Source organism: Festucalex cinctus, chromosome 13 (genome assembly GCF_051991245.1).
Source record: "Festucalex cinctus isolate MCC-2025b chromosome 13, RoL_Fcin_1.0, whole genome shotgun sequence".
Classification (NCBI taxonomy): domain Eukaryota; kingdom Metazoa; phylum Chordata; class Actinopteri; order Syngnathiformes; family Syngnathidae; genus Festucalex; species Festucalex cinctus.
This window is the reverse complement of record NC_135423.1, coordinates 23,556,517-23,578,969: the sequence shown is the minus strand read 5'-3', so window position 1 is coordinate 23,578,969 and position 22,453 is coordinate 23,556,517. Positions and strand designations below refer to the sequence as shown.

The 22,453-nt window shown below is 37.6% G+C and overlaps 2 protein-coding genes across 3 annotated transcripts in view; both read left to right on the top strand.

Annotated features, from left to right (window-relative positions):
- Window positions 1-8,919, top strand: part of prss59 (serine protease 59, putative) — a 9,069-nt gene extending 150 nt beyond the window's left edge. Inside the window, exons 1-9 of the mRNA XM_077540898.1 lie at window positions 1-101; window positions 290-471; window positions 868-1,100; window positions 1,818-1,953; window positions 4,203-4,317; window positions 6,728-6,929; window positions 7,748-7,838; window positions 7,931-8,136; window positions 8,646-8,919. The exon at window positions 1-101 is cut by the window's left edge and continues 150 nt beyond it. Of these exons, the coding sequence (XP_077397024.1) occupies window positions 1-101; window positions 290-471; window positions 868-1,100; window positions 1,818-1,953; window positions 4,203-4,317; window positions 6,728-6,929; window positions 7,748-7,838; window positions 7,931-8,136; window positions 8,646-8,755 (1,376 nt within the window). The 3' untranslated portion in view covers window positions 8,756-8,919. The remainder of the gene's footprint in view (window positions 102-289; window positions 472-867; window positions 1,101-1,817; window positions 1,954-4,202; window positions 4,318-6,727; window positions 6,930-7,747; window positions 7,839-7,930; window positions 8,137-8,645) is intronic.
- Window positions 8,920-11,076: 2,157 nt separating this feature from the next.
- Window positions 11,077-22,160, top strand: serpine2 (serpin peptidase inhibitor, clade E (nexin, plasminogen activator inhibitor type 1), member 2). Of its 2 annotated transcripts, XM_077541860.1 has the most exons (10): window positions 11,077-11,330; window positions 11,640-11,683; window positions 12,700-12,975; window positions 13,057-13,284; window positions 14,314-14,511; window positions 19,558-19,756; window positions 19,835-19,932; window positions 20,363-20,449; window positions 20,542-20,625; window positions 21,642-22,160. In XM_077541860.1, exons 2-10 carry the CDS (start codon window positions 11,659-11,661, stop codon window positions 21,677-21,679), a joined length of 1,233 nt encoding a protein of 410 aa, XP_077397986.1. In that variant the 5' UTR covers window positions 11,077-11,330; window positions 11,640-11,658; the 3' UTR covers window positions 21,680-22,160. The 2 variants fall into 2 exon arrangements, with proteins under 2 accessions (XP_077397986.1, XP_077397987.1); XM_077541861.1 differs by lacking the exon at window positions 11,640-11,683 and having other exon boundaries at window positions 11,081-11,330.
- The last annotated feature ends 293 nt before the right edge of the window (window positions 22,161-22,453 follow it).

Sequence of the window (22,453 nt, the reverse complement as noted above, 5' to 3'; positions counted from 1 at the left end):
TTGGTCGTTTTTTTGAATTGCAGAGACATGTGTCCGACGAGCAATGGTTCATACAAAAACTAGATCACTTCAATGGAGCAGACGGCAGAGTGTGGAAGCAGGTAAATTCGGATGTCTTTCCCTGAAATATATTTCGAAAAAAATATCCCATTAGATAACACTCTCCAGTAGACTTTACAGTTATTGAGTGAAATCAAGGCAAAATTGATTGTAAAATCTACAGATGCAATGAATGAATACATTTTTAAAGAAGTAAAACAATTACCCAATCTCCATTTTGCTCTCTCAGAGGTACTTTGTAAATGATGCCTTCTACAAGCCGGATGGGCCGGTGTTTCTGATGATCGGTGGAGAGGGTCCAGCCAATCCAGCATGGATGCAACAGGGTACCTGGCTCACGTATGCAGAAAAAGTGGGAGCCATTTGTTTCATGTTAGAGCATCGCTTCTATGGAAAGAGTCACCCAACAGTGTATGCTTATTTATTTATTTTTCTGTAGGCCTAAAAAGCAGGATAGAAGAGGATTTTATATTCAATAAACTTGAGAAAAACTAGGCTAGGCATTCTTCTTTCAAAATTAGTGTTAAACCTGTGTGCCACAGTCACAGATGGATGACTGGTTAGCACGTCTGCCTCCCAGTTCTGAGGACTCCGGTTCGAGTCCAGGCTCCGGCCTTCCTGGGTGGAGTTTGCATGTTCTCCCCGTGCCTGTGTGGGTCTTCTCCGGGTACTCCGGTCTCCTCCCACATTCCAAAGATATGCATGACAGGTTAATTGGGCGCTCCAAATTGTCCCTAGGTGTGCTTGTGAGTGTGGATTGTTGTGCGTCTCTGATGCTTATTACCGGTATGTATTTTTTCCATTTAGTGACATGAGCACAGAGAACCTGAGGTTCCTCAGTAGCCACCAGGCTTTGGCTGACTTGGCCCACTTTCGTACTGTCATGGCTGAGACCCAAGGACTGGTCAACAGGAAGTGGGTGGCCTTCGGGGGGTCATACCCTGGTTCTTTAGCGGCATGGTTCAGGCTGAAGTATCCTCATCTGGTGCATGCCTCTGTGGCCACCAGTGCACCAATTCATGCCACAGTCAACTTTCCAGGTAGAGTTCTATGCAACATAGTACACATACAGAAATATACACAACCTGAAACAAATTGACATAAAATACATTCATCCTGGCATGGGTCGCCTTCTATGAGTACTAAGTTAAGTTTTTGTGTGTTTGTGTGTAATGCAGTACAAAAGTTTTTTCATATGTAAATGATGACGCCAATGAGGTCGCAGATGTATAGGGACTTTGAAATGTTAACGCAATCTTGAAGAGTTTATCACGTTTCAGACGCGTTCTCATTGATTTCAAGAAAATGTCAGAGACAAAGCACACGTAGTGTACATTGTGAACAGGTCTTATCTCTATTCCACGTATGTCAACACAACAGTGCCAAAAGATTTTTTTTTTGTTTGCTCAGACAACACAGGAACATAATGCAGCCTCTCAGTATTACTAGCACAGATGCAACCTACCAAATATAACATCTGAGTGGTTCTTTTCTGAGTCACAGGTTTTTGTCAAGGAAAAATAGTTTTATTCTCAATCTTTTGTTTTCAACCTCATTATTTTTTTTTTATTCAAGCACCAAAACCATACTTCATGTGTGGATCTGTGGATTAATTGCTGCCTTTGTTGTTTGACTCTGAAAGTACAGTTGTCCGATGCCTTGATTTCAGTTTTGGTATGTTATTATGTTCTTTTTTTTAGCTGTCCTGTTTTCTAATTTCCATCTCGGTTTGTCTCAACTCTCCATGTTTTTACCAGAGTACTTGGAGGTTGTGGGCCGCTCACTGGCTTCAGAGAACACTGACTGTCCGCTACTGGTAAAAAAGGCTTCAGATACCCTAATAGAGCGACTCAGTGACCCTGCAACCTATGACAACATCACCAAAGACTTCAAGTATAGTGCATACATTCCTTGCAATACTTTATTTATGGCCACATCAAGGTCATATTGTTCATGTTTTTGTTTTTTGTTTTTGTTTTTAAATCACACATAAGCATGCCATGGTCATTAGGTACACTGGCACGAATTGACTGTAGGATTTAGAAGAAATAACTGGCAAATAAGTTGCCAGCTAATTCTTGTAAAATCTCATGTAATTACTGTAAACATCTGTTCCCATATATTACTGTATTTTTAACAAGTATTTGTATGTAAATTACAGTTACTCTGTTTACTTTTTATGAAGAAAACAACAGTTCACTGTAATCTAATTTACAACTGTTTCTCATAATCTAATTTATAGGAATTTACTGGGAACTTTAATTAGTCTATACTCTAAAAAGTGAACAAAAAAAATGAAATTGCTTTAATTGGTAACACACGATTGAATTGAATTAATCCAAAATGAATATACAGTATTAAGTTTAATGTTCACTTTGGATTAGCTTAGTTCAATCGGGTGTTACTAATTGAAGCGATTTTTTTTTTTTTTTAAGTTGGTCAACAATTGTCGTTTTAAACTTAAATTGGTTCAACAATTCTCTTGTTAGAGAGTATACCCGCCAAAATCCGACAATCGTTACAGTATTTGTATTTACATGTAATCCACATATAAACATGCCCAAAGTAGCTCCTGTCAAATTTACAGTATTTGACCGCTTATTATACAGCAAATTAATGCACTTTGTTTCACCCATAATGTCTTGCAGTACTACAGTTAAATATTGTAAAATAAAAGAAAACAAGATAATGCTGTTGCATGTTCTCCCCGTGCCCGCGTGGGTCTTCTCCGGGTACTCCGGTCTCCTCCCACATTCCAAAGACATGCATGGCAGTTTAATTGGGCGCTCCGGATTGTCCCTCGGTGTGCTTGTGAGTGTGGATGGTTGTTCGTCTCTGTGTGCCCTGCGATTGGCTGGCAACCAGTCCAGGGTGTCCCCCGCCTACTGCCCAGAGCCTGCTGAGATAGGCGCCAGCACCCCCCGCGACCCTTGTGAGGAATAAGCAATGGATGGATGGAAGATAATGCTGTAATTTTTTGTTGTAGATTTTACAGAAATTTATTACAGTGTGTAATCTAATCACATATAAATTACTTGCAAGACTTGTACAGAAAAATAAATAAACCTTTGCAAAGGCATTAATGTTTGAAAATGACACTATCATATAGGTTTTAGGTGAATTAATGAGTATAAATTTACACGTATTTACATGCACGCGCACATGCATGAACACGTGTACGCACACACATACGCACACATATACATAAAATATATACATTAAAAAAAAAAAAAAAGAGAGAGAGCGCAATGATGATAAGATTTTAAATCGGTAAGACTACAGAATGAACAATTCTGAGCTCTCTCTTAAAAAAAAAAAGAAAGAAAATGACACTATCCATTTAATAATAGCTTGCTGCCAAATATTACTTTTTTTTTTTTTTGCCTCATTGCTTCATGATATTATTTATCTACAATCGGTTCCACACAAAGATACAAAGATAGAAATTGTTATAATCAGTTAATCAATTAATATGTCTTCCCAAAAGTGAGTGTATTTTGAGAAACAAAGGAAAACTACAGTTAGTGGATGTCTTGGTTGTATTTTGTATTTTTGTACAGTATTTGTCGTTATTAAGTTCTTACAGTGACTGTTCAGCAACGATAATTCCCATTAATGGCTTTTAACTTCAAACGCTGGTCTATAACAGAAATAATCTTGAAACCCTGTCTAAGTATCGGTGCTGTCTTGACCACAATGAGCTTTTTTTTTATTATTATATTTCCCCTGTTCCCCACTCCCTTTCAGGCAAAATCAGTTTTTTTTTCTCTTTATCTCTCTTTTTTTTTCTTTTTATATTATCAAACGACAGTATAAATTGTTGCTCCTGTTTTCAACTATAAGTGAAAATGAAATTGTAGATTCTCTGGAATCTACATAATCTAGTGTCTCGTATGGTCAAGCCAGACTTGTCATGCAAACATCTACCAGCAGCTTCCAAATTATAACAAATCAGAGAACAGCATGCAGCTCTTGTTCAGTATGATAGAAGTGCATACATGTTATGTTTGTCTGAGTGTTGTATTGTCATTGTATCTAATTGACTGTTTTAGTTAGTGTCACCCTCCAAACATTTGAAGTTAGTCTAACCTTGTCCTTGTTTTTATTCTCCTTCCTCTCTCTTTTTTTTTCTCTCCATACAGCTTGTGTTCCAAACTAGAGATTCAGACAGAGACAGACTCTGCCTACTTCCTGGAAATGCTTGCTGGCAACTTCATGGATGTAGTCCAGTATAATGAAGACAACAGGGCATTTGAGGTCGGCACACACACATTGTATTTGAGGCCAAAATACTTTTTAGGCGTTTTGTCCCTGGAATCAAAATTTACAAAAATATTGTGTTGTCATAAAGTTGATAGATACTGTATATTATAGTATACATCATTAAAAGAAAACAGTAGATATGTATTTTTCTAAGCATGTATGAGACATTACTCCACTCTATTTTCATAATGATTAACAACCTACTAAAATACCTTCCCTGAAAAAGTAATACATTATGCATTAACTACCTGAGAGATTTAATCAATTTTTAGCCCGGATGTGTCAGTGTTGGTTTGGTTGAGTGGACAGCAGCTATGAAACAGTCTAAGCAGTATATAGAAACCCAGCAGTGGCTTTTAAAGGGTCTTCAAGGTTGTGTGCACTGTGCAACTGGGCGCATTATGCTGGGCTGGCTCAAGCATTGTACTATAGTTAGGTGGTTGTCCCAACTCCAAGGTTTCACGTGTGATCACTGTCCTACTGTTGTGCTGTCAAAATGTGCTTCAATAATATACTGCACCCCAGTTATGATTGATACACATGTGTTCGAAGCGTGCAGACTTTATGGGCAAAGTTAAGAAGATACAACTGCAGGATATGTTTGTTTTATCTGAAAGTAGTACAAATATTTTAAATGTACCATCCTCACAAGAAAACTGGTGCTGTTCAAAATGGGTGGGGAGGACCCTTTATAATTGCATGTTCACTTACTGATATACTGTGAAAAAAAAAGTAGTGCATGGTAATTTTTGTCTTGAAAATTAAAATTGATGATTTACTCTAAAGATAACAATCTAACAGGGTCAATAAGGCAGTATCAGTGAGCAACTGTGAATTCATAAAACATATAATAATTACGATAATTTCAAACTATAATTAATACAAGTATAAAATAAGACAAGTCAAAAGCCAAAACTAAAATTAAATAGACATCTTAAGGGAACTGAAAGCATCAGTTGGCCACTAAGACTCAATATGGCCAGCAACTGCCTCTGTGACAAACTGTCCTTAGCAAACTGCCAAGTTTTAGACAACCCGCAGGAATGTGCTGTACGTACAAACAGGAGTGAGATTTAACTCAACCAGAAAGAGTCATAATACCGGTAGTTCCTTTCTTGAGTCCTGACTGCTAGTAAGTAAAGAGTGGGTTGCTTTTTAAGATGTGGAGTGACACAAGTGTATGACAGTAAGTCCTATGTTTACTTATTATACAGAATGGAAGAGCAATGCAGAGGAGGATGTTGTAGTGGGGATTGTACAGTAGTCTTATTTTAGTATGTGCAAAAACAGCTGAGCCCATCGTCAGGTGTTTCCTGCTACTCTCACTTTGGCTTGCAAATACAATTTGGGTACTGGGTAGGTTTACAATCAATAAATGTTGAAGACGTCCTTATAACGTTGAATGTTGAAAGAGCACATAATATGTGCTCTTCAAATTTAGCAGGCAAAATATGTTGATGAAAAGCCTTTTTAATTAAGTGATTACTCATGATTAATCAAAATTCTAAGATGTGATTAATCTGATTAAAAAATGTAATGGTTGCCAACTCTAGGTGTACATACAAACGCACATTTATACACTCTTGGTTATGTAAAAATAATTATTTAGAACATATTAACATAAGTAATGTATTGTGGACACCTGTATTTTTTTTTTTTAACAATGGGCATTTAATTTTCTTCTACATGAAGCAATATTGCAGTGGCCTTGATAAGCCTGCTCGAAACAGACTGCCTGCTTTCCTGTTTGGCTGAACAAACAGGGCCCCCCCCCCCAAAAAAAAAAAAACAAAAAAAAAAAACAAAAAAAAAAAAAAACTAATCAGGCAGCAGAAAGAATCCCCCGTGATTCTTACTGCACACTCTCACAGATCATTTGATCATTTCTTGTTGTGGATTGCTCTGTAAGTTTTTTTTTTTGTTTGTTTGTTTTTTTGTAGCTTCAAATATGCCAAAAAACCCAAAGACAATTTTTTCCCCCCCAGACTGTTTTATTGATCTTGCCTAAATACTCATGTTCCACAACAATACATATTCAAAATCAAAGAGCAATGTTTTGTTATCCAGAACAGCAGGTGAGACAAACTTCCAGAATAATTGCATGGCTCATAGACAAACTATTCACACTTTTATTAATATTATTAATATTATTAATACAGATATGGGTAATTTAGTCTGTAATTGTTTTGGGGATTTGTGAGGACACCACAGTACCCTGAGAAAACCCATGCAATCAATCACAGGAACAACATGGAAAGTTGACACAAATGTTTCAACACAGCTTTAAACGCCGATCACTTGACTAGGAGCTGGACAAAGTAACCATTATGTAAATTATGACCTTGAGAAAAACTTAGTGACAAAATAATTAATCTTTGATTGGTTGTGTTTTTTTCCCCTATAGGGTGTAGTGGGCACCAACATAACAATCAAGGTGATATGTGGGGTGATGGCAGACACATCACTCGGAGACCCGTATGCCCGTTATGCTGCTGTGGCCCGCCTCATGATGGACACCTTTTCAATGAAATGCCTGGATGTCAGCTTCAACAACAATCTGAGAGACATGACTAATACATCCTGGGATGGGCCAGCCGCAGGAGGGGGTGAGAATGAGTGTTTGTCCCATGGGAAAAAGTATTTCTATGTCTGTAAATACAGGTTTCCCTTTTTGGTTTGGTATGTTTATAATGAAAACTGTATTTTTTTTGTTGCTGCATAAACAATTACTATTGACCTTTTATATTTTGGGGGCTATTAGGTGAGGTGGCATGTTTTTGTCGATAGCAGAGGACTCGTGACAGAATAAATCATGTCATGCTGTCAAAGCCAAAATAGCAGAAAGGATGACTGAAATGCAAGCTTGGTAAACCAGAAAATTAGAGTTTAAAGCTGGTTTTGAACAATGAAGTCTAAATGTTAAAATGTTTTGGCGATGTCACAGACCATAATATTATATTTTACGTTTAAGCTATGTGTGCTTGATTTTTATGTTTCTTATAAACAGAGAGTGAAAATTGGCAAATACAGCGAAAAGAAGGGTAATGTATTTTTGTGTTTACCACAGCAAATCAAAAGCCTTTCTTCTTTCCACATTTGAAGCAGTAATACTGTAACCAGGCGGTTCTTCTGGTTCCCAGCCTCACTTTCATAAGTGGGAGGGCTGGGATCATCACAACAGGAAGTGGTCTCTTAAAAAACAAACATCTATCTGCATAAAATACCCGTACTAGCCTCATTTACTTGCAACTTGTTTCCTCTTGAGGTCTAATAACCTCAATGTCACTGCTTGTGTGGAAATAACTCTTTATTTTGACCCGTTGTGTTTAGTGTGAGCTACTCTGCTCTGTGCTGTCTGTGCTTTTGTTCCCATTAATCAAGTGAATGTGGTAGATGTGAGTAAACTCTGTGTGTGTGTCACCAGGGAGACAGTGGGTCTACCAGACCTGCACTGAATTTGGATTTTATCAAAGCACTGATTCCCCCAACCAGCCGTTTGCTGGCTTCCCTCTGGAGTGAGTAAACACAACATTTAATAGCCTGTTCAGGTTTTTATTTATTTAACTTCTGATTAATTTTTTGATTCTAATTGTATCTTCCCACCAAGGTATTACGTGAAACAGTGTGCAGACTTCTACAATATCACTGCAGAGCAACTTGCAGAGGCTGTGGCTGAGACCAATGAGTATTATGGTAGCTACGATATCCACGGCGCCACCAGAATAGTTTTCCCTAATGGGTCCATTGACCCCTGGCATGCACTGGGCATCACACAAGACATCAGGGCTGACCTTCCGGCTGTTTTCATCAAAGGTCAGTAAGAGGATTGTGCTTGCATGGAAACCCCCACGAAAGTAAAAGATTTTTGTTTGTTGTTGTCTTAAAGGGATACGTCACTTATTTAGCCCATTATAGTAATAAAAAGTTAGTATTTTGTCTATAATTAATTTGATACTTTCATTAATTTTCACGTACAAATAGTACCTTTAAAAACACATTTTGCAACTTGCTGTCGACTGAAAATGACATCACAAGGGCTCAGGTAACCAATCACAGCTCACCTGTTTTCTAGGTTTAGTCATGTGACATTCACAAGTTGAGCTGTGATTGGTTACCTGAGCCCTTGTGATGTCATTTTCAGTCAACAGCAAGTTGCAAAATGTGTTTTTAAAGGTACTAATTGTATATGAAAAATAATGAAAATATGAAATTTATTATAGGCAAAATATTAATGCTTGACTGCCAAAAATGGCTAAATAAGTATCCCTTTAACTCTTATGTACTGCCTTTGCCGTGTCCCTTATTGTTTTTCTGTAATTCAGGAACAGCCCACTGTGCCAATATGTACCCTGCCAGCTCAGAGGATCTTCTCCAGCTAACACTTGCCAGAGATCGACTCTTCTTACAGCTGCAACAATGGTTGACACAATAGTTTTCATCAGCTCCAAATTGCATGTGTGCTTGTGACGCTGCTTTTTAAATTAACCACTGCTTGAAAACACATTATTTGCAATCAGTTATTTTTTTTTATAATTATTTTGTAATTTGTGAGATAAAATGGACTGATAATTAAATATATTTTTATGCGCTGTATAATTAATAGTTGTGTTTTTTCAAGTTTGTAATGCTTCAAAGATTTTGCTGTAATACTGTTACACTTGCTTTTCTGACAGATCATGAATTTAAAGGTCATAACTATCGAGCATTTCCTGGACTGATATTAGGACAGGTGTAGCCTACCGAGTCACATCAAAAGAATTTTTTTTTGTAATTGTTAACGATAAGGAATTTCTCCTAATGTGTGTTTAATATTATTTGTATTGTTTGCAATGCTCTAGTGCTTGGGGTTGACTAAATCCATACATGTTTACACCCTATTAAACTAACACATTTTGGTTGGGGGTGGAGCAAGAGGACTCAAAGTAAAAGCACAGGAAGAACAAGAAAATGCATCATTTAAATGTTCAGAAAGATTTGGCTTTCTGTTACATGTGCACATCTGGCTATTGTGCACAAGTTCAGTCTTGTTAGTCTGACGATTATGAAACTAAAAACATTCTTTGTAAGGGGCATGATGATATCTCCAGTGCACAGTGACACAAACTTTTAGGGAACGTGGGGATTTAAGAACTACGTTGCAAGTCTGTCTTTCAAGTTCCCAGCTGTGTCAGTCATATGCCTTTGAAACACACACTGACAAAATAGCCTAACCACTTCCTCTGTGAGTGTTTATTTTCGCAAGACACATCTTAACATCCCAGCTGCACATGCAATCCTATTGCATAACCATACATACACCCTCAAAAAGACCACCCATCCCCACAAAACTGAATCCAGTATATTGTACTGTAATGGCTGAGTCAAGCCTGTTGACAGTAATTTATAACAACATTAAAATACAATCGTAATATATGTCAGTGTTGACCAAATATTACCCCATCACCCCCACCCCCGCTCCACAAAAATGGTGTGTTTGGGATCTTGAATTGAGCCTGATTTATTCAGTCGTGGAAATACCATCATTATTATTTTTTTAACAAACAAATTATGTCTTTGAGCATGAATTTAGTAGACACGAGAGGTATTTATCCGTTCTCTAATCCCTATCCTGTTGCAAAAGTTAATTAAAAGTTAATTTCTTGATTCATGAGCCATTTAAAAAAAAAAAAAAAGTTAATATTTTGTCTAGAATTAACTGATAACATCATGTACAATTAATACCTTTAAAACCACATTTTACCACTTGCTGTCGACTGAAAATGACATCCCAGGTGCAGCAGCTCAGGTAACGACCAATTACGGCTCAGTCGTTTTCTGGGTTTGGTTATGTGAAGTTCGCAAGCTGAGCCATGATTGGTTGTTGAAACCCCCTGAGCATATGCGATGCTATTTTCAGTCACCAGCAAGTGGCAAAATTTATTTTTTAAAGGTTTTAATTACAGTTAGCACAGGTAGTAATAATTACAGTACGTGAAAAATTATGAAATGATCAAATTAATTATAGACTAAATATTAACTTACTGCTGAAAATGGCTGAACAGTCAAGTATCCCTTTAAAGGCAAGGCAAGTTTATTTGCATAGCACATTTCATACACAAGGGAACTCAATGTGCTTTACACAAGGAAAGACAACACCTATAAGTATCAACAAACACAGTAGTTAACAGCATTCAGAAGCAAAGAAGAGAACAAAGTAGGTTACAAAAATTTCTAAAAGAACACATTGACAATGTTAAAACATTAGACAGCAAACTTTAAACACATTTAGCGTAAGGGATTAATAATAATAATAATTAAAAGAGGGGAAAAATTGGTTTTTTTTCCCCCTGAAACTTTAAAGGTGTCAGGAAATAGAATTCCACTGTTCTTTTACTTGTACTCATCATCTATTTTCGTTCCTTTTATTAGTTCAGGGTGTTTGAAAGCGCTATATAAATAAACGAGTTGAGTTGAGTTGAGCAGCAAAATGTACAGTATGCGATAAATATGTAGGCTACATATAGCCAATAGGCCTATAAAATATATTGTTTGTTCAATGGCAATGTAGTTTTGTCCATTCTTCTATCCATTCACTGTTTAATTTGAAGCATTCGCTATGAAACAAACCTAGATGCCCTCCAGACCCTGTACTTAAATTTTGTCGTCACAAAAACAATTCATACCTTATTGTAAATGTAAATTTTAAAAGTGTTGTGCAACTTTAAAGTTATTTACAATTGTGTTTTGTTTTGAAGGGTTTAACGGAAGTTGTTATTGCAACGTGTTTTGTGCCACCCTACACGCTGATGCGACGTTTGCTTTGGAGGAGGAGTTGAGACCGTTAAAGTAGTATTAAAACGGCGTTGTTCAGTTTCGACTTGCGCTTTATGAGGAGCATTTTAGATGTACTTCGCACACGTGTGTGATATTTTGTTTGGACGACCGTTGAAACGTTGAGAGTTTGGTGGAGAGAGAGAAAGTTATAGTTTCACCTGTGGTGCAAGAGGAGCACGCGTCTGAGCGTCGCAGTAAGTTAACGTCGTTTGTGAAAAATGGTTAATTCTTCACCCTCACACCTGGCTAAACTCCGTTAGTCACTTTCATTGCACTTTAGCCACGTTAGGTGAATTTGTCACCGTAAATAACATCCAAAACTGCTCGGTTGAACTGAAGTCAAAGCGCGTGTATTCGTTGAGTTTATGTCCGTTTGATTTGAAAAGTACATGACTTGAGAGATGTTTGATCAAATTGCTTCGATGTTGTTTGACAGTATTGAAGTATAAAACAATTTTACTGGTCGAATGATACGCATGCTTATATCTTTCTGGTCTGACCAGAGAATCTCTGGAGAATCTGATGTCAGGTGACCGGACTCAGAAAGGTGACTAAATACTACATACCTGTATTGAAATTCCACACTTAAGATGGTATTGAAATTGATTCACTGGAAACGAAAGTATAGTACATTCGTTCTTTGTGGTCTCCATTTTGTATTGCAACAATCAATTTGTTAGGCAAAGCAACCTTTTTATTTTGTGTGCAAATAGGCAAATGTCATTTGCAATCGGTGATGAACGTGTTTCTCTTAATTGTAGTCATATTTATTTTAGTCCAAAGATGTCATTGTTGCAGCACGGTGGAAGAGTCCTGCCTCACAGCACGAAGGTCCTGTGAGCGCAGGCTGTTCAGGGACAGGATGGTGTTTTAAAATACAGCTCTGGAAATAAATTGTGACCAAAGAGCACTGTAAATCTTTTTTCTTAACCATTTTGATTTTGTTTTGCAAAGAAATGCTGCTGGCTCTCAATTGTTTTTGCCCAGCGACCCACGTTCCTATTGTAGCGAAGTGTGACCCAATCTACTGTAAATTCTAAAAGAATCAAATGAAAAACTTAAAAAAAAAAAATCTGAAAATTCTACCAAGCAGATTTTGGTTTAGAGTGATAATGGAACTTGTACTTATTGACAGTGTTGGCACAACACAAATTTCACATTTCAGGTTAAGATTGATGTATCCTTGTAAACTTTAAAAATCCTAAACAATCTTTAAAAAAAAAAATTGACTAACTTTTTGCAAAATGCAAGAGATTACATTTCATGACAATTTTTGTTAGTCGCATGATGCACAAGGTCAGCTAAAACAAAAAGGTCAAAAAGTTATGAACATATGCAACAATATTCTAGTACATCCTATTTAATAGTACCTGTTTTGTGAAGTAGCACTCGATTTGAGGGTTGAGCCGTTGAAAGATAAAAGGAGCAAATATTTATTGTGCTTAACAATCATGCATCAAAAATAAAACGCATAAGCCTACTTTGCATCTTCCAAATCTATTTCGAATGTCCCTTTATCGCTCATATGTTGCTATGCCACTTAGTGTATGTGTTTCTGTCAAGGTGCTGTGAAAGTCAGAATGAGGTACCTGGCATTGCTGATTCTGTATGCACTGGTGACCCTGTGCTTCCATACAAGTGCACTGTCCCAAGCTTCTTACGGCGAACGGGGGTCAGATGTTGGTATACGGGTGTTTCAGCAAGTCGTCCGCTCCAAACCGCTGGATAATGTGGTCCTTTCACCTCATGGAGTGGCCTCTGTCCTTGGCATGCTGCTACCAGGAGGTTATGGAGAAACCCGCAAGCAAATTGTCGGTGCTCTCCGATACAAGAAAAATGGTGAGAATATTTTAAGTCTAAATACTTCTGAGCAAAGTTGTGAAAGACAGGCTTGTAATTTGTAATTTTTTATATGCCCAGGACCTTACAGAATGTTGAAGAAACTGCACAAGACTTTGACCGCTAAATCCAACCAGGATGTGGTTCTCATTGCCAATGGCATGTTCAGCCAAGCGGGCTTCCCCATGCAAAAGAAATTTGTTGACACCAACAAAGCAAATGTCCAGGCTGAGAGCAGGAGCATGGACTTCAGTGACCCCCAACGGGCAGCAGATAAGATCAATGCCTGGGTCACTAACAAAACCAGAGGTAGGTCATGTTATGTTATGAACAGCAGCAGCTCTGTCATTAGATGTGCGTATTTATTTATTTATTTATTTATTTATTTATTTATTTATTTATTTTTGAAGCCATTTTCAACAGTAACAAGTGAATATTTTGTCCTGAATTAATCTGATAACTTCATTATTTTTCATGTAGAATTAATACCTTTAAAAACAAATTTTTCCATCTGCTGTTGGCTGAAGATGGCATCACCTGTGCTGAGGAAGTAGGGAACGAGCAATCATGTCTCATCTACTGCAAGTTCTGGACTATAAGCCGCACCCAGTACATTTCTAAAGGAAAAATAATTTTTTACATACACAAGTCGCACCTGACTATAAGCCGCATGTGACCACATTTGAAACATGAGATATTTACAGAGAAAGACGGTACACAGAATGAGTTTTCAAAGGTTTAATAATATACCATAGCTTTTCTGTCCAAACAGTGACTGTGAGGCGGCAGTAACACGGCAGCAATACGGTAGTAACACAGCACTAACAGGGCTGGTTAAAATAACAAACCAGTAAAAGTCACTGAGACTTCTTGTATTTTTCCATGATGAGGGTCTGTTCATGCTCATTTTATTCATGCACAAAGCGCAAGTTACATTAAACTTGCGTCTTCCTCCACACATATATTCCACCTGTCTCACTCTTACCTTTTCTGCTCGAGCTCCCCTGGCGGCCGTTAGAAAAAAAAAATGCATAACACTAGCTGTCTGAGGAACACTGTGTGGGGGTGGTTGCTATGTAACAACGTGATGGAAGTGCAGAATTACTTTCTCACAGACAAGTTTTTAGAAAGAGGTGTATGGTGAAAAAAATGTTAAAATTGCATTCCAGAGACACAAATATTTATAAAGAAGCAATAAACAGTTGGTACCCCCTCCCACCCCCCAATAAGTTGTTCCATTTAATATGTATATTTTGTTCGATAGTTTGAAACGTTTTTCACACAATCATTTCATCATTCTGAATGATCTAACAGTGCTCCTGTTAAATATTCATCCAGGTCACATCAAAAGCTTGATCAAAGCAGATATGCTGGATTCTGCCCTGACCCGCTTGGTCATTATTAACGCCATCTACTTCAAAGGCTTATGGAAGTACCGCTTCCTGCCTGAAAACACCAAGATGAGGCCCTTCACTGGGGGTGATGGCAATGTATTTAAAGTTCCTATGATGTCCCAGCTATCACTCTTCAACATTGGTGAGTTGGTACTTTTCTAAGTCACACTCACACACTAAGCCACATTTCTTAGACTGTTGTTGTTGTTGTTGTTGTTGTTTTTTTAATACACTCTTAATCCATTTTCTTTTTATGTTTTAGATAGGAATTTGTAAAAGCAAAATGTGGCAATCTGATAGAGGATTAAATTGTCATTTATCTAGCTTCCATTGAGAAATGCGCCCAGTGCTCTTTCCTGCTGTGTGTAATGTGTAGTTCTGATGAAACGCTCTTAAAAGGAATTTATATTGTCTACATTTATTTATTTATTTATTTATTTATTTTTAAAGATATCCATACCACTGCAGCCTCGAAGGATCCTGATTGGTGTATACCATTGGTGCCCAAGTCCGGTCCTCGAGAGTCACGATCCAGCCTGTTTTCCATGTCTCCCTCCTTCAACGCAGCTGAATCTAATGATCAGCTCATAAGCAAGCTTTGCAAACGCCTGTTAACAATATTGACCATGAATCAGGTGTGTTGGTGGAGAGAAACATGGAAAACAGGCTGGGTAGGGGCTCTCGAGGACTGAACTTGGGCACCCCTAGTGGTGTACATACACAGTCAAAACTATTTGAAGGTCTCATCAAGATCCTTTTCAGGCTGCAGTAACAGGTGGTGAGGACATCTCAAAAGTGCCTGTAGTCATCAGACTTACACATCCCACATTAAAATAAAGGAAATAGCACATAGCACATTTCTCAATGGAAGCTGGATAAATGAAAATTGCTCCTTGTTGAGCAGATTGCCTTTTTTTGGGGGGGGGGGGGCATCTGTTAAATTCAGTGTTTAAATTCACTTGCACCTATATTGAATTGAATGATCAATAGAAATGCGGAGTTTATTATGCTTTTATGAGCTAATGTTGCTGTAATTGTATCTGCACATATGGCCAAGTGTAACATTCTTATCTGGATAGATGGTACATATTTGTCACTTTGCAGATAAATGCCTGACCAGAATTTTTTTTTTTAAATGTCAGTGAGAGGAATCATCAATGGGTCATAAAAACGGTCATTTTATGCTGATATTTTTAAGCTAAACATATTTGTAGATGTACAGTACTTCTTTTAACTATGACATGATGTGACATCTTTTTAGTAGCAATGTGACAAGTGGCCACCATCTTTGTGGAATTTTCTAGAAAACATAAAATGAGCACTTGCGTCTAAAATCCTCAATAACAAATAAATTCACACCCAAAAAAAGAAGTTGACGTACAGAGCGTATTCTGCCCGCACTGCTCTTGTCATTAATAATCTTCCATCTGTACTAATGTTAGTGTCTGCGTTTGGAAGATCACACCATCACGGTAATTTTGACTTGTTGATGTCCCGGAATTTTGGCCTGTATGAGCAATTGGTGTATATTATTAACTGAAACTTGTCAGTAATTGGAGAAGGGGGTCCCTTGAGTAGAAGACAAATGATAGGGTTGAGGAGAACATTGCAAAAATAATGAAGTTAGACAGTTTTACTCTGTTTAGTTTTTTGGGGAGGATAGATTTTCTGTAGGTGATATTACACAACATTCCTCAAAAGGGCCATTTTTTTCACCCAAACACACACACACAAAAATTACATTTCTCCAGAACCCATTGTTTGATTTTTCAAAATTTGTGGTCTGTTGTACTCTGTTTGAACTTAGTGGCCATTCCAACCAGACTCCACATTTTGACGGACTCTCATTTTTGGAAAATCTTGTCACATATTTATTTAGCCATTATGTCATCACAGGTTCAGGATAATGAACCTGAAATAAGTATCAGCCTGAACCTAAAATAAAAAGTCACATCTTACTCTTTGTTGACTGAGAAATTTACTAATTGTGTTCCACATTCCAATGCAGCATCTGGACCACAGTTGCTCCTTTATCTTCTAGCGATCCAGACTGATTGCATCATGATGATTCAGGCTTTGTTTTGTTCCTATGCCGCCTTCTGGTCACCAAAGATTCTGACACTTGCACAATGTTTTGGGTGGCAGTCATGCTTCACAATAAGCATGGAACAATTGAATAATTTTCTTGATAGGGGCTCTCAACCTGTAAATCATTCTCAGGTTTAACAATACCACTGACTTCTGAATGAATTCTATGGGAATTTCCCACCATTACTGCAACTATCCAAACATGTCTGTAACTTAATCTTACCTTCTGGCTAATCCAAATTACAAAAAAATCGGGTTTATTAGTCAATCTGGTAGTTTTTCTCCACACCATTTTCTGCTGGTAAATATACCGGTATTTGAATATCTAACTGAATGTCTGTCTCATGATACCTTGTATCCTCACTCACAGAGGTATCAAACCCTGAATAAGACAAGTGTTGTTTATCCAGCCATCTTCTGTCCCATCCTTCCATCTTCAGAAAATTTGAATATCAAGGAAAAGTCTTTATTTCAGAAATTTGTTTGCGGCACCGTGGATGACTGGTTAGCACGTCCGCCTCCCAGTTCTGAGGACTCGGGTTCGAGTCCAGGCTCCGGCCTTCCTGGGTGGAGTTTGCATGTTCTCCCCGTGCCTGCGTGGGTCTTCTCCGGGTACTCCGGTCTCCTCCCACATTCCAAAGACATGCATGGCAGGTTAATTGGGTGCTCCGAATTGTCCCTAGGTGTGCTTGTGAGTGTGGATGGTTGTTCGTCTCTGTGTGCCCTGCGATTGGATGGCAACCAGTCCAGGGTGTACCCCGCCTACTGCCCAAAGCCAGCTGAGAGAGGCTCCAGCACCCCCCACGACCCATGTGAGAAATGAGCGATCAAGAAAATGGATGGATGGATGTTTGAAAAAGTGAAACTTGCTTGTTACCTTAGTTCACCCACGCGCAAAGTGAAATATCGCAGGCCTTTGTTTCAATTTTGATTATTATGGCACAGATGGGCAGATGCCCATATCCTGCTGGAAAATAACATCATCTCCACAAAGCCCACCGGCAGTGGGCAACATGTAGTGCTGTCAAATTTTCGGGTAGACAGCTGCAGTGACTGTGGACTTTTTAAAAGACAGTGGAGCCACACCAGCAAGTCACATGGCTCCCTAAATAAACCATTACTGAGTATGGAAACTTCACACTGACTCTAAACAGTTTGACTTTTGTGCTCTGGGGGACCGTGATTTCCAAAGGGTGGGGGGGCTTTTCATCTGAAAATAGGACTTGGACAACAAACCAGTGCTTTTTCTTCTTAGCCCAGCAAGACGCTTCTGACCTTGTTTTTGGTTCAGGAGTATCTTAAGTCATGGAAATCTACAGCTGTAGCTAGGGTTGGGTATTGCCCCCAACCTCACGATATGATACGTATCACGATACAGGGGTCACGATATGATGCGTGTCACGATGCATATGTATCCCAATACTTTATCTTCAAGGCGATACGTATCCCGATATATTACATTAATTGTCTTGCATTTTTATAATAAATCATATGTATACCTAAAGGATATGTTTGTTTTGCTGACAAAAATATTTTTGTTAACAGCTCTTCTGGTTTACCACCAAGTGGCATGCCTGGTCTAAATGTGCACGCACTGTAGAGCAAGGAGTAGTTTTCACAGACACACCGGGAAACTGTATTAATAGGCATGAACCGATATGAGCAAAAATATCCAAGTATTAAAATTACAGCCCTAAAATGTGCTTATTTGAAATATTTGGGGAAATAAAAACAGCATTTTTTCATGAAACACATTCTATTTCGTTTTTAAACAAAATATACGAAAATTAGTACATTAAGACACGTGCCATGTTAAGTTTATAAGTAAATAAATGTTGATATTCTTCCTCTGCATTCATTTTTCATAGCAAGACACAGTGTCCAATCACTGGTGAGCTATCTTTACATTAATTGAAGGCAATTAACTTCAAAGACGCTGCTGTTTTTTATTTTTTAGGTACAATGCAATCTGCAAAGGCAAACGTTAACTGCCTATTTAAAGTTAACGAGCAATATCGATTCTGACGCCTGCGTATCAATACATGTATTGTAATGAGGCCCGCAACGATATATTGCCCTAACGATATTTTTGAGCACACCCCTAGCTGTAGCTCACGTCATGCAGGCGTCTGTATGTGGAGGTTCTGGATGCATGACACCAGCATCAGTTCACTCCTTATAGAGCTCCCCCAGATTTTGGAAACTCGATTGCTTGATATCCTCTCCATCCCTGCCACTTGGGCACCTTTTCTGGCCATGTTTTCTCCTTCCTCTTAACATAACACATTGTTCATGTACGCTCTGTCGGCATCTCGTTTCTTTTGCAATTTTTGATATCTTTTCTCCTTTTGGAGGCTGTCAGTGATGGTTTCAGCCAGGCATAAGCGTGTCAAGTCAGCAGTCTTAACCAGGATCTTGAAGATTACTAATAAACCAGACTGAGATCATTTCAAGGCCTCTGCAGTTGTTTTGCATTAACTAGCTGACAAGATTGGGACACAAGGCGGCTACAATGTTGTACTTGGTCATGGTAGTCTACTTTTCTGAAACAAAGGTTTTTTGTTTTGTTTTTTTTGTTTTGTGTTTCTGCCATGATCATCAATCAAAACAAATAACTGCTTGTAATATTAAACATAGTGTGTGTGTGTGTGTGGTGAATTAATATAAACAGAAGTTTCACGTCTTGTCACTAATTATTGTAATAAATTGACTTTTCCTCAATGTATTCAAATTTTCTGACACCTGCATTTTCCATTGAAGCGAAGAATATAATGTTTAATAATGCTTCGCATTTTTCCCATGCATATATTTAAAAAAAAAAAGGCCTGGGCAAATACAATTAATGTACATTCAAATTGTATTAGAAAAAAATAAATAAATAAATCTGAGCCTACATTTACTTGCTTATCTCACGTGTACAGTACTTCAAAGGAGCTCTTGCCTCCATGTGAATTATACAATACATATTTAAATACTCAAGTGTAAATTTGCTTGACTTGATTAGTTTGCTGTATGTGTGTGTATTAGGTTCTGTCTGATGCCTCGTGCATTGATGTGTGAATAAATCGTAATCAAATTTCTTACAACTTTGTTCCACCAGGCGTGGCCACAACTCCTCAGGGGGTGAAATATAAGGTGATCGAACTGCCCTATCACGGAAACACGACCAGCATGCTGATTATTCTACCCACTGAGGAGGACATGCCTCTTTCCCACGTCATCCCACACATCAACACCGCAACTGTGCAGAGTTGGAGAAAACTAATGCACATGCGGAAAGTGCACCTACTCTTCCCCAAGTAAAAGACACAATACAGTTTTGGTTTGCTCAAGTAAATGTGGGAAATAATGTATGGATGATGTTTGTATGTCTCTAGGTTTACTGCTGACGTCGAGGTAGACTTAAAGGACCCCTTGTCAGCGCTGGGTATTACAGACATGTTCCGTAAGGACAATGCAGACTTCAGACACCTGAGTGAGTAAAAGTACCGTTAATCTCATTCCAAATGTGATGCGATGTCTTGTATGTGCAGAAGATTTAGTTAGACATGAGCAAGGCTTGAAAATATGAAGGGAATGGTTGGCTGTTTACTGCTGAGAGCTGGTCAGACCAATGTAATACGTCTAGATGTTCAGTGTGAAAGTCAAACAAATCACTTCCCCTCGCAATTAATTGAAGACACTTCAAGTGCACTAGTGCCACCCGATGGCGTAAAATATTAAAACATGCGACAACACGCTGCACAATGTTATCCATTTTTGGTCTTATTCACTAAAAATGTACACAGTAAATTATTACATTTGTGGAGTGATAAGTCTTTTAGACTAGTAATACAAACGTTTTTTTTTCTTTTAAGTATATCTGTATACTTTTGGAATTAATGCGTGTGCATATGCTGCCTTAGGTTCCGAGCCTGTATATGTCTCTACGGCCCTCCAGAAAGCCAAAATTGTGGTGAATGAAGATGGAACAAAAGCAGCAGCTGCCACTGGTGAGTGTTTTGGTGCAATTGGTGTGCATATATTTAATCAAATTATATCTGGTGAATATTGATTTCGAATGCTGTCATCTTCTCATGTGCAGCTGCAGTGTTGATGGCTCGGTCCTCTCCTCCTTGGGTTGCAGTGGACAGACCTTTCCTCTTCCTTATCCGGCATAACACAACTGGTACATTTTTTTTTTTTCTTATCTTCACACACACACACACACACACACACACACACACACACACACACACACACACACACATATATGTATATATATATGTATATGTATATATATATGTGTGTGTGTGTGTGTATATATATATACAGTATGTGTATATATATATATATATGTGTGTATATATATATAGGGGTGTTAAAAAAAATCGATTCGGCGTTATATCGCGATACTACATCGCGCGATTCTCGAATCGATTCAATATTTTTTTTATTTTTTATTTTTATTTTTTAAAGAGCTCAGAATTGTTCATTCGGTAGTCTTACCGATTCAACGTCTTATCATCATTGCCTTTTTTTTGTGTGTGTGTGAATCGATTTTTAAACTTCCATTTTTAATGGAAAAATATTCAACAAAACGTCTGACTTCGGGTTAGGATTCACACCTTGAGCATGGAAGAATGTTATATGAACGGAACATTAAGCCTTAATATTTTATTTTAATGCTGTTCAAACATGAAACAGATTACAACCTCTATAAGACTGAAATTTCAGATAAATAATACATTTTCATATAAATCTTACACTCTACAAGCGTACTGATTAGTATTTTGAATGAAAAAAAATCTCAACAATCGACTTATAAATTCGTATCGGGATTAATCGGTATCGAATCGTGACCTGTGAATCGTGATACGAATCGAATCGTCAGGTACTAGGCAATTCACACCCCTAATATATATATATATATATATATATATATATATATATATATATATATATATATATATATATATATATATATATATATATATATATATATATATATATATATATATATATATATATATATATATTAATCCTCCTATAGTTACATTGCAGTAAAAGGACTCATTTGTATTTTAAGGGAAATACATTGTATCCCTTGTGGATAAAGTAAAGACGTATTACATATTGGTATTCCTTGTCACTTTTCCTCAAAGCCGTGCATATATTGATTTTCCCCATTTCTTCTGTCCTCAGGCACAATCCTCTTTATGGGTCAAATCAACCAGCCCTGAAGCCAGTGTCTGCTGTGCAGCTACCCCCCCCCCCCCCCCCTCCCCCTAGTGGTATTGTGGAGTGACAGCACTTGCTTGCCTGCACACAGACAAGCATACAAACTTTGCTGTCGATATTTGTTTTATTTTATTGCCTTATACGTTAGTCATTTTCAGAAGTGCATGCTATGCCTGGAAAGTCTTTTTTTTATTTTTTTTTTACGTCTTGATTTGTTTTTAATTGACTTTGAATGTCATTTGTGTGTTTTATTCACTCTGGAGTAGCACAAACTGCTTACTAATATTTTTTTATTATTATTATTTTGTCCATTTCAATAGATATCACTCCAGTTGTTCTTAAGTTATGGCAATGCATGTCCAATCTTGAGGTATTGCATGCTGCTGTTTTAATGAGATTGTTTTCCTTCACCGAGGAAAGTTTCTGTTGTAATTCTGACTTCATTTGGGAGCAATAAATACTCATTTATAAGCTCAGCTAAAACTTGGTACATCTGGTGAGGTTTTTTGACAGTTTACTCTTTGAGAGGTGTGATTCATTATTTTGAATGTGAATGTTAGCTCTCATCTGTTTATCATTTTATTAATCATTATTTGACATTTTCTAATGCATTCTTAAAGCAAGTTCCAAATTATGGATCATATTTTATTTTATAATAATAATAGTAGTAATTATTTGTAGTTTTTCACCCTGGTAACATTTGATGCCATACTTGATGCCTGGTATGGCCACAAATACGAACTCATGCAGCAAATTCTTATTATTCTTATTATGAC